Source organism: Vombatus ursinus, unplaced genomic scaffold (genome assembly GCF_900497805.2).
Source record: "Vombatus ursinus unplaced genomic scaffold, bare-nosed wombat genome assembly UNPS02014779.1, whole genome shotgun sequence".
Taxonomy (NCBI): Eukaryota; Metazoa; Chordata; class Mammalia; order Diprotodontia; family Vombatidae; genus Vombatus; species Vombatus ursinus.
In genome coordinates, this window is record NW_020954557.1 from 57,354,815 (window position 1) to 57,373,818 (window position 19,004).

At 39.2% G+C, this 19,004-nt stretch overlaps 1 protein-coding gene across 8 annotated transcripts in view; it reads right to left on the reverse strand.

Annotated features, from left to right (window-relative positions):
- Positions 1–19,004, reverse strand: part of TANK (TRAF family member associated NFKB activator) — a 77,149-nt gene that overhangs the window by 44,265 nt on the left and 13,880 nt on the right. For 3 of the 8 annotated variants that reach the window (XM_027865840.1, XM_027865841.1, XM_027865838.1), the window contains one exon: positions 267–416. In XM_027865840.1, coding sequence (XP_027721641.1) covers positions 267–365 — 99 coding nt within the window. In that variant the 5' untranslated portion in view covers positions 366–416. Of the gene's footprint in view, positions 1–266; positions 417–2,606; positions 2,626–2,658; positions 2,677–2,713; positions 2,785–9,846; positions 9,907–19,004 lie in introns of those variants that run through there. The other 5 variants (XM_027865845.1, XM_027865837.1, XM_027865839.1 and 2 more) reach the window with 5 other exon arrangements.

The following is a 19,004-nucleotide window of genomic DNA, read 5'->3' on the forward strand; positions in this document are numbered from 1 at the left end:
ATGGAAACACTAACATTTCCATTCCTAGATTTAAAAGAGACTACATTTTTGGTCATTCATAAACATGTAATTTTTAATTAACCTACAAACATTGCACATGATTCAATTTTTTTTAAAAAACGCTATGCAAAAATGTCAAATTTCATGCCTCGGTTAATGTGCCTCTTTGATATTTCAAACTGTGATTTCCACTTGTACCAATAGTTCAGTGGCAAAGAGTATACCATGATTTTCAACAGATGAGTTTCCAAACCAGTATCACATACCTTTTGTTGTAGTTCTTTTACAGCGGAATCTCTGTCCATGCATGCCTGACGGTAGGCTTCATAAGCTTTATTGAGCTGCTCTCCCATATTTTTATCCATTCCTCTCTGTCCTGTAGCATCACTGAAAAGGATAGTGTCAATAACAAAGATCTAGAGGGGAGGGAAATCAAGAGAGAATGGCATCATTATTGAATAAACACAACTTTACTGTGTACTTTATAGATCTCTCAAATAAGACTTACTGAGTATTGTTATGTATGCAGTAGTTATGGTCTAGAAATGTGGCCAGCAGTATTTGATAAACCATGCATTTTCATGATTTCATAACATTCTTCACAAATGGCCAAGAAACAAGGGGCATTCGAATTTACAAAGACTCACTTTAAAAATGGTAACTGACCAGGCCACCTGAACCTATAGAAATGTATAGGGCTATTTTATTCACATTACTCTATACCACGCATTTCAATAGAAGAAAAAAAAAAGCACAACTGTGGTAGCAATGTGGGGAGGGATATCTCTTACTAAACGGACAGTTACTTCCACTTATAAAATGAATTCTGGCTACATTGAAATTGGAGCAAAATTAAATAGATAATAAATGTTTATAGATGGAGTTCATACTGTTGTTATCTCAGAGCAATTAAAATGTGTGAAAATGCTCTTATTTTAGCACAAAACCTAGGGAGGGCTGTTGTCAGATAGTACATAAAAAAAAAAAATACATCCCTTCAGTCCTCTTCCCACACTAGCTCTCCAACCTCCCTGATGCTTCTGAACTACAGGTTATATGGTTGGTAGAGGTAATTTGAGAATACCCTTGTTTTATACTATCACTTGGTATAACAGCTCCAGCTGCCTGCCTTCCTTGGTAGAGGCCCACCAATGGATGATTCTCCTTTCCAGTTGGGAAAGGCACAAAGAGGAGAAAGGAGTCCTCTGTTAGCCATTGCCGTCACTGTGAAAGTCAAATTTTTTTACCTCCTTAGAAACCCTCCATCATCTCAGGTTCTGATAGGGCACACGATTTTCCATTTTATCCTAACATCAGTACTTTATAAATATTTTCCTACGTGGAACATTCCAGTCCTAGGGAAAAAATGCCATCTCACTTCAGGATATCAAGTGTCAAATAGTTAAGTGACCAATCAGCTATTCCATAACAGCAGTAAGAGTAAGATTTGTACATCATTATTATTTCACTCCCCCCCCCAAGTAATTGAAGGCCCCTTAATATCAACTCATTTATCCTGTTTATCTAATGATTCGCAGAAGGTAGTTCTTTTTAACTGAAATATTTCAAGAACCACTGTCTTTAGCAGGGTCAAGCTGGTAGAAAGTGGCTTTGAAAACCTTAAAACATCTATAAGCAGCTTGGTGGCACAATGGTTATAATGATGTTCTAATCCTATTCACTGTGAGACGTTGGCCAAATCACTTAACCTCTATCTGCCTCAGTTTCCTCATCTGTAAAAAAACACTTCGGATTGTTCTGAGGAAAAAGTAAGATATTTGTAAAGCATTTTGCAGACTTTAACGTGCTGTAGAATGCTAGCTATTTTTTATCTATATGAATGTGAATTCTTAGGTCGTTAGAGCAAAATTTGTGATAATTACTCTAAAGAGTCCCTGACTATTACACGTCCTGAAGAATGGCAAATGGCATGTAAAAAACAGATATCCACCGTTTAGTCTAAATATGCGATGATATTGATTGAAATACATGTCTCAAAGTTACATATCAGACCAAAAAATCCAGTCATTCCTTAAGCAAGGTTCACATTCACTATAAAATTCAAAGCACATACTAGAAGTGACAAATCATCCACAAGAATATTCTAGGGAGCCTTGGGATAGGTAGTCTTTGAACTGTATCACACAAATGCCACTTCAAGAAGAAAGCCATTGAACAATTTCCTCATGGATGCATCCCATTTCCCCAAATGGGAAAAAATGCTGTGGAAACGAACTTCAGGTCAATGCAACTCAACAAATTATATATTTAATTCCTATCTCACGCCAGGGAAAAAGAATTGGGTGTTATATCAGTGACACTGACCATTTAAAAAAAAAAAAAACTGTCTCCAGGATGCAGCTAATTAAATTGGACAGATTTCAGATACTAACACCCTGAACTTTAATGCCACTGGTCATTTTTTTTTTGTTTTACATTTGCTAAGTGTAAAATTAATTTCACAATTTAAGAAACATATTTCTATTGCATTTTGGTCAGCTTTCCCCACAATTTTGAAGGCTCAATCGGGCTTTCACTTTTCCATGCCAGCATGGAAAACCCTAAAGCCCAGCAGGATTAATGAACTCTGGTTTCCTCTGCCTTACAGATATAAAGACGCTCTACGAGAAGTCAGTCACAGGCCAGAATGTGGCTTACTCTTTCTTAAATCACCAAGTTTTGTTTGTTTTTCAAACAGTTATTCGCTGCTCACATTCATACATTCGCGGTTTGCTGGTTCTCCCTCCCTCCCCCAAGAAAGGAGTGTCCTCAGGGGCTTTAATTTCTACAGGGAACCAGCAAGCAACGTGGGATGGACCCCAGGCCCGCGCAGAGAAGGCGAAACCGACTTCTGGCCAGGGCCACGCGACTTCGGGGCTCGGACCTGGACCGTCTGGACCGACAGACACCTCGACCCACTTCCCAGCCCGGCTAGGAAATGACAGCAAACGCTCCCAGTCTCTTCGGCTGTGGCTGCTTCTCTTCGCCGAGGGGGAAGGGAGGGCGGCTGACTCCTGGGTGGCCCGTTCGGCCCTCCCAGGCTCCCGCGGCGCCGGGAGGGGCGGGCTCTGGGCCGAGCACAGCTGGCGCGGGGCCCGGCCGCCCCGGGAGGCCGCCCACCTGCCTGCCCGGTTTCCCCAGCTCCAACAAGTGAGGCGAGGAGGAAGCGCAAGGAAAATACCCGCCCCCGGTGGCCGTGTGCTTCCTCTTTCCCTGCACCAGCTTTAAAAGGAAACCCTGCGAAGTGAAGGAGAAGGAGAGGCGTCCGAGGCAGAGGTCTGCCGTTCGGTATTCTCTGCAGTAGCCGGAGGGTGGGGGCCTCCCTCCCCATTCTAGGTAGGGCCCTGTCATCAGCAGGGGAAAGCAGCCCCAGCATCCTATGACTCAGTCCTCTTCTGCACGTTTCCCAGGCGCACTAAAACAGGTCGTTCAAGTGTTTGCGCCAACCTCTCTACAAGTTTCTGTTAGACACACACACACACACACACACGTCTATACAAAGCTCTCCTGACCCAGGGTGATGGTGCTCCTTTATTTGTAGTTTTATTTTTGAAACAGAAATGCAATGGTGCAGGAACTCATTCTTCTAATTTATTATTTCAGACTCAAGATCTTTTATAAGTACACAGACCACCCCTGTCTTTGAGCAAAGACATCTGGCCCTTCCTTTCCTCAAATTTAAGATAGGGGTGAGTGGGTGGAGATTTGCAGTAGACATCTCTAAGCTACTTTACGGCTCCAAATAGCAGGATGCTATAATTTGTGCCACAAAAACAGTGGAATGAGATGACAGATTTGGAGCAGAAAGGGACCTCAGAGTTCATACTGTCCAACCCCTGCATTTTATGGAAGAGGAAAAAAATAAGGCCCAGAGAAAGAAGTGAGTGACTTGCCTAAAGTCTCATCCTTGTCAGAGCCAGGATTTAAATGGGGATCCTCCAAGTCCAAATCCTGGGTGCCTTCCACTGATTGCACCACTCTGCCTCCCCCCAAAAGTAAAGAGTAAAGATCTTTAACTTTAAATACAAAGTGGAATTTTCTACTACTTACCTAGCATGAATGTCACTGCAGTCACATGTCATATTATGAATGACAAGCAAGAAGCTGCTTAGAATTAATGGAAAATCTCCTCTTTGCTCCCTCCTCCAAGGCCTGGAAAGATGGAGTGAGGAACCTGCAGCCTCAAGGCCACATGTGGCCTTCTGGGTCCTTGGGTACAGCCTTTCGACTGAGTCCAAGTTTTACAGAACAAATCCTTTTATTAAGGGGATTTGTTCTGTGAAATTTGGATTCAGTCAAAGGGCCACACTTGAGGACCTAGAGGGCCATAACATGGCCTGCAGGCTTCAGGTTCCCCACCCCTGAAGTCCAATACCCTTCCTGTTTCAGATGAAAAACTAGGGCCCAGAAAGGCAATTTCACTGCCCAATCTCATACAAGCCAGTTGGGAGACTAATTAGATCCTAAATCTCTTGATTATCAAGTCACTGCTCTATCACTAGATCCGAAGAAGGAGGCAGGTTTGGGTTAAATTCCACAGGCCATTAAAAGTACATTTTTAATCTAATGGAGACACAAATAAGTGGAGAACTGTCAGAGAATTTCATATCAGACACTAGCTAACTCTGTGACTCTAAACAGGTCACTAAATTTCTGCCTCCACTTTTTCATCTGTTAAATCAGAAAAATAATACCACCTACCTTGCAGGGTTGTTATGAAGATAAGATAATTTTTTATTTTTTATTTTTTTTTGCTTTTTTTTTGGTGAGACAATCGGGGTTAAGTGACATGCCCATGGTCACACAGCTAGTAAGTGTCAAGTATCTGAGGCCGAATTTGAACTCAGGTCTTCCTGACTCCAAGGCCAGAGCTCTATCCATTGTGCCACCTGGTTGCCCCTATGAGATAATTTTTGTAAGGATCTTGGTTAACCTTAAAGCATTATATAAATGTTAGCTATTATTGTTAGTATATCAGGTCCTACTATGGATAGCCACTACTGGCACCTAAAATATCCTTAGAATTTTATTACACGAACGGACATTAATGATCAACAAGTACTAGGAGACTTTTTTTTTTTTTTTTAACAGAAGAGGATGCAGCCAAGAGAAGTGAAGTAACTTGTTGAAATTCACCCATCTAATCAGTGGCAGAGTTGGGATTGAACCCAGGTCTCCTTACTCCCAGTGTGACAGCACTCTTTTCACTATACCATCCTGCCCAAAATTGTCTATTTGGAACACCATGAATTTCAAGTGTGTGATTTTTACACACTTGAGTGTTAAATAGACAAGACCTAAAGAATATGTGTAATTTGCTATAAGAAAGTAACCATTTGTTATATTCTAAATAAATTAAAGAACATACCATAGGAAAAAAAAGACATTTAGAAAGTGACATCAGGTCTTTCAAATGTTTTCCCCCAAAAGGGAGGGGGATGTCTTACACACTGGACAAAGTATAGTATTGGATATATGGTATCCTTTTTTATTTTGTCGTTCATAACAAACTAGCATTATAAAAGTACTGAAATACAAGGAGGGTTGCTATAGAAATGATTAGACAATAAGACCAGTGGCTGTGTCTGAAAAATGGCAGAAAAACAATCTAACATGGAATTTCCAAACAGAAATATAGGGTGCATTATTGTTTTACAAATATGGAGATGTACCATTCCCCATAACAATCACAGGAAGATTAAAAACTCATTTTCATTTCCTCTTGTTTTAGTTTCATATTCAGAACTGTCTTGTCTTTTCCCAACTGAAAGGGAATACCAGAAGAGAGTCAAAGACACTGGGAGGAAGGGGAGAAAGAGTCCAGAAGAATTTCCTTAGAAACGTGAGCATAGATTTAAAACTGAAAATTGCTTTAGAGATCATCTGGTTCAACCTGTGAGGTCCCCATAGGTAAAGTGACTGCCTTAAGGTCTGGAAGTAGCAAGTGGCAAAGCCAATGTTTGAATCTAGCTCTTTTGACTGGAAGTCTAGTACTTTGGCCCACAGTCTACAACACTCCTGGGTGTGGCTGGGACCACATTAAAATGTAATTAGGAAATATTTAATAAAATAAAAGTAAATGCAATGAAATTAAAGTTGTCACTATGTGACCCACAAGAATCCTTATGTATGGATTAGGGCCTCCACTACCGCTCAGTATCATACTGCTGCTCTCTTTTCAAGAAGTCCTAATAGTGAATGGGTCAAATGCCACCATGGGCATTCCAGTCTTGTCTTTCCATTCCTGGATATTGCAGATTTATGGCTTCTGTAGTGCTTCTGCAATGCCTCCCTGGATACTGCTCCTTTTCCCCCTGCAATTTCTACACTGGGCTAAAGTCACAATACTAGAATATTTATTGAGTACCTACTGTAGCCAGGTTGCTTTCTTAAATGCTGATATAGAAAGAGGCATAAGGCTTAGTCTCTGCTCTTCAGGAGCTTATGTTCTAATTGGGAAGATGGCATATATATATACATAGAGAGAGAGAGAGAGAGAGAGAGAGAGAGAGAGAAAGAAATAACCAGAGAAGGCAACATATGCTGGGCAGCTAGGTTAAGCAGTAGATAAAGCACTGGGCCTGGAGTCAGGAAGACCTGAGTTCAAATCTAGCCTCAGATACTTACTATCTGTAGGACCCTGGGAAAGTCACTTACTTGTTTGCCTCAGTTTCCTCATCTGTAAAATGAAGATAATAATTAGCACCTACCTCCCACAGTGATTGTGATGATCAAATGAGATAATAATTGTAAAGCACTTAGCACAGCATACAGGAGACACTGTTAGCTATTACTATTATTTTTGAGAGCTTATAAACAATAGCTCCTAAAGGAGGAAGTGATAACACTGACTAAGCATCATAAGGAACTTCCCTTCTATTTCTAACACTGAACATACTTCAGGGGGAATCTTTAACTCTGGCAAAATCCCCCCAAATCTTTCAGCAATAAATGCTGAAACATGCTATATAAAAACGAAAATAACAGAGATTAAATAAGTACTCATTGTCTTACAACCTACTGCCACAGGATGTCCCTCCCTTTTATTTTTTCAGATATCATAAACCACACAAAGGGCTAGGCCTACTTATTGTTTGGAAGATAGAAGAAAAGTAGAGCTGGATATGGTATGGGCATTTATCAAAAAGGGTCTTTATGGCTTGGCTTTTTTTTTTTTAATCCTGGGCTAAAAAGATAAGGAACCCAATAGTTAAGAACATGACTTAATTCTCTATTCAGTGAAACCTCATACTGTTCAATAAATGCCTGCAACCTTATTGCCTAGCACACAAGATTGATGAGTGGAAAGGGCATTTAAGGGACATTAAAGTACTTACTACAGAAATGTGAATTATTCTCCCTAACCAGTTTCCCAAAGGCAGGAACCAGGTCTTATTTAATCTCTGTAGCTCTGTGAATGTTAGCTGAACTGAATGAAAATAATTAGGAAAATAATACAACCAGGTTACTGGAGGTTTAGTTTTGCTTTTTCTTTCCAGAGACTGGATGCTAAGTTGACTAAGGCGGTTCGATTTTTTACTAGAATAGATGTGTCAGCATTTGTTCTTGGCTTAAGCACAATTTGGGAAAGTAATTTCAGCCATCCTACAAGGCCCTCTTTAGCTTTAGTTAAACATGAATGTTTAAATAAACTAGTAAATACATTTCCTGCATTGTACTGTTAAATTTTATTTCTAATATGTCACCCCATATCATTAAAAAAAAACCCCAACCCACCACAACGACTTGGTTATTAATAAGATTTGTGATCATTAACTTTCAGATAATAATTGTAAAGCTCTTAGCACAGTGCTTGGCACATAATAAATGCTATATAAATGTTAGCTATTATTATTTCTATAATGCTTTAAGAGTAAAGTACTTTTGAGTATAATCATCCCCCATTTTGCAGATAATATTGTGGAAGCAGAATGGATAAAACATTGCATTATAGGGTAGTGAAAGAATACTAAATTTTGAGTTAGAAGATTCAGAGTTCAAATCCTGGCTCTGCTGCTTGTTACCTGTGTGCAACTTTGCACAAGTCTTTCTCTGGGGTAAATGACTTTAGTTTCTTCATCAGTAAAATGGGGGATTGGACTATATGACCTTTAAAGTCTCCTCCCAGCTCTTAACTTGTAAAACCCTGAGTGAAATTAAAGTAGCTGTAAATTTTGTCCCCTCACTTACTAGCTTATTCCTACCCCTGGCATCCTTGCAGGTTTTTAACCTCTTAGAGGTATTACATACTAAAGGAGGAAAAGCTTATTTGTAAAATGAGAAGCTGATGAGAGGAAGAAGAAAGAGGGACAGACAGAAGTCAGGGAGATTTCCAAAGAACAGCTTTAAGTTACAGTTTAAAAATTTCTGAGGAGTCATTTAGCTTCGTGAATCTTTCCAGCTATAAATGGGAACTAGCAAAATCCTGCATAATTATGAAGATGTACTGTGTACTGTGATCACTGGCACAGGACTGTGAAGTTGTTTCTTATAGTCCTGCTTTTAATTTCCCTGAGGACACCTATAGGTTGTTAGGAAAATGTTTGCAAGTTACGACTCGTTTCATTAAAAGTAATTGTGATGAGTCCGATGAGAGATTAAATGAGGTTTCCAAGACTTCCACCGCTCCCTTTCCAGCAAAGATGTTTAATGTTTAACTACAAACGTTTTTAACAAAAGTTTAAAAATCAGATATAATTTTACTGCTATGCTCAATGAAATTACTTATACTGTTAAACATTTGAAATAATATGGTAGACATTTCTCTCTAGGTGGCCAATGTCAAAGGCCACAATCACTCTCCAATTCATATCCATTATCTTATCAACAGGCTATGAAAATTCAAGCTGGGCTAGTCAGAGTTCTATTGCTCTTCTAGCAAATAGCAATTATCCTTTTTAACAGTGGAGATGAGAGACTTTCTTAAACTTAAGAGAGCCATCAAATTTTGCTCACTTGGTCTCTAGAAAAGCAGGAAATTTGGCATTAGGAGTTCCTTTTATATCTTTAACCTATTCCTGAACTATCAAAGTGATACTTGATAAGAGAAAGCTGGCATAGTAGATGGCTCAGTGGATCTGAAGTCAGGAAGTCATCAACAAGCATTTATTAAGGGGCTACCATGTGCCAGGCACTCTACTAATTACTGGGGATATAAGGAAAGGCAAAAAACAAAAACAAAAAACAAAACAAAACAAAAAAACCTAAACAATCCTTGTTCTCAAGGATCTCACAAATCTCACAAAGGGGGGAAACAACATGCAGATGTTGTTGTGCTGTTTCAGTCATATCTGACTCATGAAAAGCCAACCTGCCCTTAAAAAATTTCTTTTTAGCATCATAATGTACTGTAACAAAAGTAAAATATTGCATTGTTACTGAAGTAGCACATAGAAGTTAAAAACCGTGATATCCATTATATTGCTCAGAAAAAATATCACTAAAACAAAGCTATTTTCATATCCACAGATGGCCCATAGTAATTGTGCCTTGTTGGTCTGGTTATAATGAATGATACACAGTTCATCACCTTGTACAACAAATATTTGTCTTCAGTTTGTCTATGGAACACACCAGTTCTCTTTAAGAAAAACGTTTTTGGTGTATGATGGACAATTCACTTGTTCCTCAAAGAAGCATCAATTTCCTCAATTCAATTTGCCCAGTCCCCTCCATCCCACTTAGACTCTTGGGACTTCTATACAGCAAAACTAAAGCCTGAAGATTAGAAAGAGGACAGAGACTCAAAAGAGCAACTTCCTTTGGAGATAAGAATCCAAAAGTGCCTCACTGTGTTATCAGGAAGCCACCACCCTAAATTATAATCGTATTGCACTTCCTCCTCACCTCTGCTGAAGACAGTCCCTGCTCAAATATCATCTTCTGCATGAAGCCTTTTTCGAGCTCCCCAACTGTCAGTGCTGTCCCTCCCAAACTACCTTTTGTTTATCTACTCTGTGATGCTAGGCACTGAACTTGAAGTCAGGAAGACCTGACTGATTCAAGTCTGGCCTCTGACACCTGCTAGCTGAGTCACTTCACATCTGACTCAGTTTCCTCATCAGTAGAATGGGGATAACAATAGCAGTTGTTGTGAGGATTTAACGAGATAATAACTGCAAAGCATTTAGCATAGTGCCTGGTACACAGTATTACATAAATGTTAGCCATTATTATTCTTACATATATTTATTCTATATTTTTGGTAGGTACTTATTGTCCCTCCATTAGAATGTAACCTCCTTGTAAGAAAGTATTGTTTCATTCTTTGCACTTATACTAGCTCAGTGTCCGACGTGTAGTAGGTAGGTAATAAATGCTTGTTAACCGAATGACTGAAAATTTTAATATTTTATATAACAACAGGTGATATTACAATGACAAATTAGACAAACATTTTGTTAGTGAGCCCTGAAGAGCAGCTGGAGAAAATATTTGTCAGGGATGCAGCCTGTCTCCTGCAGAATAAGGCATCCTACAGGGGACAGGGTACACCAGTTCCAGATGACTAAGAAATGTCTATCCCTGGAGGGGAAAGGGTCAGTTCAGGCTATAGCAATTTGACAGAAACAGCCTTTGCTAAGAGCCAGCTCTCTTAGCTCTAATTCTGGGCTCAGCATGCCATCTTTTGTTCTATTACCTGGTCTTGAGCCGACCTTTTTCCCAGGTTGGAATCTGCTGTACAGATAACCAGTCTAAGTGCTCATGCCTAAAATAGCATTCGTTATAAATGAACAAACTGGCATTCTTGTTTGTAAGTCTCTAGTAAGAAGAAGAAAGAAAGAAAGGAAACTTTTCAAAGCTGCAAAGGGCCAGACCCTTAATTAGAATAACCCCAAAGGGTAGATATCCAGTGAGGTCCAATCTGAAAGAGTAAGTCAGCCTTACTTCTTTACTATACTATTCACTAAAATAAAACCCAATAAGATACACAACAAGGGGCAGCACACTACAGATATTTGTGCCAAAGGGGAGTCTGGGAGTATTCTAGGTATTAGCTAATTAGTACTGGCAGCCCTCAGCAAGAGTGAGAGTAGGTAAAATCCATCATCAGTGTCCTCCTAACCCAGTCCCCTTTCCTTTTCTCCTCTTTTCTCTGACCAGACCTCCCCTCTTCCATACTTTTGTTGCTTTTATTCAGTTGTTTCTGACTTTTCATGACAGGATTTGGGGTTTTCTTGACAAAGATACTGGAGTGGTTTGCCATTTCCTTCTCCAGATCATTTTACAGATGAGGCAAACAGAGTTAAGTGACCTGCCCAGGGTCACACAGCAGTGCCTGAGGCCAGATTTGAACTCTGGTCTTCCTGACTTTAGGCCTCCTGTCACCATCTAGCTGCCCTATGGAAGTATGCCCATACTAAAGCTCTTCAACTCTTATTAAGATAATGACTTTCAGTTTAAGATATCCAAATAATGATGGTTTGAATTACAATAAAGCTTTTTAAAGCCAGAAAGTGGTAAGGATGGGTTGTAGATGGTGATGTCAATTCCACCTAGGACTTAATTCTGGAAGTGGTTCAGTGGAAGGAGGGCAGCTGTCTTCCTCCTTCTTGTACCTCAAAATAACCACCATCATGTTTCCATTCTTAGTCCTTAAGGGGTTAATATATAAAAGGTTTTCCCTTTTGAGCCAGGAGCTTTTTTCCAGAGGGGAGGAACTGTTTCTGCCTTCCTTTGTATCAGCCTGCTTCTGATGTTAGGCCTTCCATCTCCTGTTCCCTGAGGGAAGAGGAAGAGGAAGGTTGGTAAGAGCAGGACTTCCACGGTGACATGGGTAGAACAGTTTTCAAAAGGAAGATGAGGGAAATGGGCTCTGCCATCTGACCCTTCACTTCCCACCCTGTGCTTAGCTTCTCCTATCTGATCTCCAGCCTCCTCTACTCACTGATGAACATCTAGTCATACCTGACACATCTCAGTTATTCTGAAATTCTATAGGTCATCATCCAAACCCCATCTCCCATCCCGTACCACCTGATTCCTTATTCCCTTTCTCCTCAACTCTCCCACCCCAAAGTCAGGAGCAAATAGTACACACCCCTTCCAATGTACCCTCTGGAGTACTGGTTCCACAGACAACTGACGTTCCTTCATCCTAGATCTTTTCATTTCCCACTCCTCCCACCTGCTAGCAATCACTGAAACCGGGGCTCTCCCCACTGTCTCCCTGGCCCTTTCTGGTACTAGCTGCAATTTCACTCACTCGCCTCAGCTTACTGGTTGAGATGGGGGAGTTGGAATACTCCATGCTCCCCACTGTCACTTCCACATCCTCCCCCTACTTCTGTCACTTAGTAACCTTTCCTCCTTTGAGGTTCATGCTATTCATATCTACCACCCAATCAAAATCATGGTAGTTGTTATCTACAGACCTCCATGTCACTCCCTGTTCTTTCTCACTGAGTTTAGTACCTGGCTCACAATTTTTCTCTCCTCCCCACAACTCCTGCCCTCATACTAGGGACTTCAACATACATAGTGACTCTCCCTCAAACACCCTAACTACTCACTTCCTCCACCTACTAACTTCCCATGATCTACTCCTCCACCCAACCTCAAGTACACACAAAGATGGTAACACCCTTGGTCTTACCACCCACCTCCATGCTCAAGAATTCCGAAATTCCCTTATCTGACTATAATATATTGGCTTTCTGCCTTTCCCTCTCCCATCTCTTACCAAACTGTACTCTACATCCACACCTAGAACTCTAATCCCTCAGCCTTTCAATTCTCTCTCAAGCCATCACCCCTGCACAGCCATTCTCTCCACTTTTCCTTATCTTAATCCTTTGGTGAACCAGTTCAACTCTATACTATCCTCTTTTCTTGGGTCCTCCTTCCCTGTCCCCCTATCATATCAACAGTTTTGCCCTACTAAATCTTAGTCTTGGATCATTCCCAACTTCTGCCACTTCTGCTCTAACACGTGTACTGTTTTTGTTTGTTTGTTTCTGGAGACAATCAGGATTAATTGACTTGCCCAGAGTCACAGTTAGTGAATGTCTGAGGCCAAAGTTGAACTCAAGTCCTCCTGACTCCAGGGCCAGTGCTCTATCTACTACACCACCTAACTGACCCCTACCACCACTAAGCTGCCCCATATGCATGCACTGTTGAAAGAAAGTAGAGAAAATCATGTAACCATTCTGACTGTGTTCACAACCAATTTATTTTATATAATGTCAACTGGGCCTTCACTGCTTATGTAATCCTTTAACACCTCCCTTATCAACTCTTTATCCCACTCTTCAAAGTGGCTCTTCTAAACCTTTTCATCCCTCCTCCAACTGAGAACCTTGCCTTGCATTTTATAGAAAACATTGAGGCCATTCCCCTTGAGCTCCTCTTTCCTCTTCCTCATCTCATATTATTGAGATGCCTTATACCACTATCTCCTCCTCACACACAAAGAGATAGCCTTATTCCATATCAAAGCTAACTCTGCTGCCTGCAAAACAAATCTTTCCATCCCCATCTTTTCCAATGGATTGCCCTTCTGTCTTTCCCACTCTTCAATTTCTCCCTATTGGCTCCTTCCCTACTGTCTACAAACATGCCCATATTTCCCTCATCCTCAAAAAAACCTATACTGATCCATCCCCCATAACTATCATTCTATATCACCTCTGCCCTTTGTGGTTAAACTCCTTGAAAAGGTCAGATACAATAATAGGAGCCTCCACTTTCTCTCCTCTCATTCTCTTCTTTAACCTCTTACAACCCAGCTTCCAACCTCATCATTCCACCGAAACTGCCCTCTCCAAAGTTACCAATGATCTCTTAATTGCCCAATCCAATTTTTCCCCCCAATCCTCATAATCTAACAGTAGGCACTTAATAACAGTCTTCTCAGTATTTCCATTGAAAATGTGCTTTCCAAAGCATTGCCTTCCCAGGTGTTAACCATATTTTTTACACAACTACACTCTAGTATTGCATTAAGAGAATCTAAGTATCTGCCTTGACACATTAAGTTTCTTAACAACACAAATTAACATGAAAATTAAACAAAAAGGGAAATGTTAAACTGGAAAGAAGCTCATGTCATCCCATCCAGTCCCCTCACTTTACAGAGAAGAAAACTGAGGCCCAGAGTGGTGAATCAACTTGTCCAAAGTCTTGACACATCAATGGTGAGGACTCAAATACTCCCAAGAGTCTGTCATTTGATACTCTTTAGAAATGAAGATTGTAATCCATGGTTGGGTGGAGGGAAATAGATGTCCACTTTCTGTGCTACAGGCCTTCAATAAAGATACCATTAGAACACTGTAAAACAATCCTCATTCTGCACAAAACCCCTGATGTTTGGGACAATGCACCCTCCACCCTGGAAGCAGAGCCCTACTTTAACAAAGAGTTCAAAGTCAACTGATAAGTTGGGAAAATAAGCAAAAAACAAGAAAAAAAAACTATGACTATTGAAAATTACTATGGTGACTAGGAATATCAAAACACACACTCAGAAGACAACACAGTCAAAGCTCCTACATCCAAAGCCTCCAAGAAAAATATGAATTGCTCTCAGGCCATGGAAGAGCTCAAAAAGAATTTTGAAAATCAAGTAAGAGAGTCAGAGGAAAACAAGGGAAGAGAAGTTACAGTGATACAAGAAAATCATGAAAAAAGAGTCAACAGCTTGCTAAAGGAGACATAAAAAAATACTGAAGAAAATAACACCTTAAAAAACAGACTAGGCCAAATGGTAAAAGAGATCCAAAAGTTCACTGAAGAAAATAATTCCTTAAAAATTAGAATGGAGCCAAATGTGAGCTAATGACTTTATGAGAAATCAAGAAACAGTAAAACAAAACCAAAAGAATGAAAAAATAGAAGACAATGTGAAATATCTCACTGGAAAAACAACTGACCTGGAAAATAGATCTAAGAGAGAGAATTTAAAAATTATTGGACTTCTTGAAAGCCAAGATCAAAAAAAGAACTTAGACATCATTTTTCAAGAAATTAGCAAAGAAAACTGCCCTGACATTCTAGGACCAGAGGGTAAAACAGAAATTAAAAGAATCCACTGATCACCTCCTAAAAGAGAAAAATAAAAACTACCATGAATATTATAGCCAAATTCCAAAGTTCCCAGGTCAAGGAGAAAGTATTACAAGTAGACAGAGAGAAACAATTCAAGTATTGTGGAACACAGTTGAGATTTCGCAGCTTCTACATTAAAGAGGGCCTGGAATATGATATTCCAGAGGGCAAAGGAGATAGGATTACAACCAAGAATCACCTACCCAGCAAAACTGAGTATAATCCTTCAGGGGGGGAAATGGACATTCAATGAGATAGAGTACTTTCAAAGCATTCTTGATGAAAAGACAAGAACTGAATAGAAAATTTGACTTTCAAACATGAGACTCAAGAGAAACATAAAATGGTAAACAGGAAAGGAAAATCATAAGGGATTTAATAATTTTAACCTGATTACATTCCTACATGGGAAAATGATATTTGTAACTCATAAGACCTTTTGCATTATTAAGGTAGTTAGACAAAGATTATATAGATAGAGGGCACAAGTGTGAGTTGAATATGAAGGGATGATATCTAAAAAATAAAATTAAGGAAAGAGAAAGAGGAATGTACCGGGAGAAAGAAAAAGGGAGAGGTAGAATGGAGTAAATAATCTCACATAAAAGAGGCAAGAAAAAGCTTACAGTGGAGGAAAAGAGGGGGGAGGTGAGGAGAAGTAAGAGAACCTTACTCTTATCAGAACTGGCTCAAAGAGGGAATAACAGACACAGTCAATTGGGTATACAAACATATCTTAAGCAGGAGGGGAAGGGGATAAGAAAAAGGGGAGAGGGGTGATAGAAGAAACGGCAGATTGGGGAAGGGGATAGTCAGAAGCAAAACACTTTTGAGGATGGAAAGGGTAAAAGGAGAGAGAATTAAATAAATGGAGGCAGGAATAGAATGGAGGGAAATACAGTTAGCAACAATAATTGCGGGGAAAAAACATTTTGAAACAAGTTTCTCTGATAAAGACTTCATTTCTCAAATATATAGAGAACTGAGTCAGATTTATAAAAATAAGAACCATTTCCCAATTGATAAATGATCAAAAGATATGATCAGTTTTCAGATGAAGTAATCAAAGCTATCTATAGCCATACGAAAAAATACTCTAACTCACTACTGATTGGAGAAATGCAAATTAAAATAATTTGGAGGTACTATCTCATACCTATTAGATTGGCTGATAGGACAGAAAAGGTAAATGACAAATGTTGGAGGGTATGTGGGAAAAATGAGACTTTTCCCACATGGAGACTTTTCCCACATTCCCAAATGGAGTTGTGAACTGATTCAACCATTCTGTAAAGCAATTTGGAACTAGGCCCAGAGGACTATAAAACCATGCATACTCTTTGACCTAGCAATACCACTACTAGGTCTGTATCCCAAAAGAGATAAAAAACAAAAATGAAAAGGACCTATATGTACAAAAATATTTATAGCAACTCTTTTCTGGGGGTAAAGAATTAGAAGTTGAGGGGAAGTCCATCAATTGGGGAATGGCTGAACAAGTTGTAGTATGTAATTACAATGCAATACTATTATACTGTAAGAAATGATGAGCAGGATGCTCTCAGAAAAACCTGGAAAGACTTACATGGGCTGATGCAAAGTGAAATGTACTACGTACAAAGTAACAGCAATATTATCAGATGATCAGCTATGAATGACTTAGCTATTCTCAGCAATTAGATCCAAGATAACTCTGAAGGACTTATGATGAAAAATGCTGTCCATCCCCAGAGAAAGAACTGATGGTGTCTGAATACAAATTGAAGCATACTTTTTTTACTTTCTTTATTTTTCCTGAGGTTTTGTTTTTTGGTCTATGTTTTTTTTCCCCACAACATGACTATTGTGGATATGTTTTGCATGACTACACATGTATAACCTATATCAAATTGCTTGCCTTCTCAGTGAGGGGGGCTGGGGAGGGAGGAAAGGAGAGAATTTGGAACTCAAAGTTTTAAAAATGAATGTTAAAAATTGTTTTTACATGTAACTGGGAAAAAATAAAATACTAAATAAAAGCTTTAAAAAAAGTAAAAAGACAAAAAAAATTACTTCATCTAACAGTAATAAAGCATTTATTATGTATAACACTTTGTGTTAGTGACTAGGGAGGGTTACTGATACAAAATGGCACTGCCCGGTCCATCAGACACTTACATGGGGGAACTTGGAAAGCTGGAAGGAGAGGATACATGTACACAGACAAATGTAACTGCTCCTAGGAATTGTTTTCCCTCCACCCTTTTCTCTTAATCCCTTTGCTGAGTCTCCCTTTTCTGACTCCTCTTCCAATTATTCCATATTCCAGACTGTTTCTTTAGGAGTCTGTCTGCCCTTGGTCACTGAGTCTTCTAGAAGGCTCTACCCTTGGTTTTCAACTTTTAATCCTTGTTTCTCTTTATTCAATTTAATCCATGAAATTTATAAGCATCTACTAGTAGAAAGACATTATGCAAGGGGCCTTGTCGACATGGTAAGTCCTGTGACCTAGCAAAATTTTTTTTTTGGCATCTGAGTTAAGGGTAGATTGAAGACTTGAAGCAGGGAGGCCGTTTAAAAGGTTATTCCAATAGCTGAAATCAGATGTAGATGAAAGCAAAACATTTATAATTGGGAATTTTACTGATTTGGAGTGGGTAGATTTTCTTCACTTTACTGACAGGTTAATTCACATGTGAAATTATTTTGAGGAGAGAAAGGACTAAAAATATATTATATTAGAGTAGGGTACAATCAAAAATATATTATTTTCCATGATTACTATGTTAAAATGTGCCTTTTATTAATCCTCCCAAGTATCTCTGAACAAGGAAATAATACTATAATTTTTATCATACATGCCTAAAATATACAAATATAGGACTATCTCTATGGAGGAATCATGTTTAATTTTTAAAATGAGTTTATTTTAAGGTCCAAAGAAGGCTCATTTTAGTAGCTGTTTATATTGTTTTGAGAAGAATCAGCATCTTGGTTTTTCTCCTTATATGTATCTGAAAACCAGACTGGTGGTCCAAGTATGAAGGGGTTGTAGAGAACACCTGTTGTGTAGGTGGGGAAAGTCATTGTAAGCAGCAAGATCCAAGAAACTAATGACGGTGTAGGGGCACATGAAACTACTAATTCCACCTGCTCACATAAGAATCCTCTCCTCTTAAACATCACACCAAAGAATTCTGCCCCAAACAGTTGTTACACTCTTTCCATATGTTATATATAGTATGTATATATGTATAAATGTGTATATGTATATATGTATAAGTTACTCTCTTTCCATATATATATCTACACACACACACACACACACACAGTTGTACATAGTTGGTTAGCATGTTGTCTCCTTCCACTAGATTTTAAGTTCCTTAAGGGCAGGGACTTTTTGCCTTTCCTTATATCCCTGGCTCATAGCATATAAGGGGGTCAGCCAGCTTTACCAACTGCCAACTGACTGCCACTTGTGGGGCAGAGAAGCCAGACTAACTGAAGCAGCAAGACATATCTGGGGAGAGACAGTGCTGGGCAGCTCAGGACACCTCCAAAACCTTCCACAACCATGGCCATCATCTCTTCTCAGACCCCAAAAGACAGCGAGCCCAAGACCATAAAACTAAGAGTCTTGGGAATGGCAATGTTTCCACACAAGTGCTTTCAGTCATCATCCTTAGGTAAATAGATAAAGAAGCAGCAAAATTATCATTTCTTTCAGATGACATGATGGTGTACTTAAAGAACTTAAAGAGTCAGTTAAAAATCAAGTGGAGCAATTAATAATTTCAGCAAATCTGCAGGATACAAAATTAAACCACAAATCACCAACATTTACATATAACACCAATAAAACCCCGCAAGAAGAAACATAAAGAGAAATTCCACTAAAAATTACTATAGAGTGTTAAAATATTTGGGAATCTATCTTCCAAGACACACAGAACTATATAAATATAATGATATAT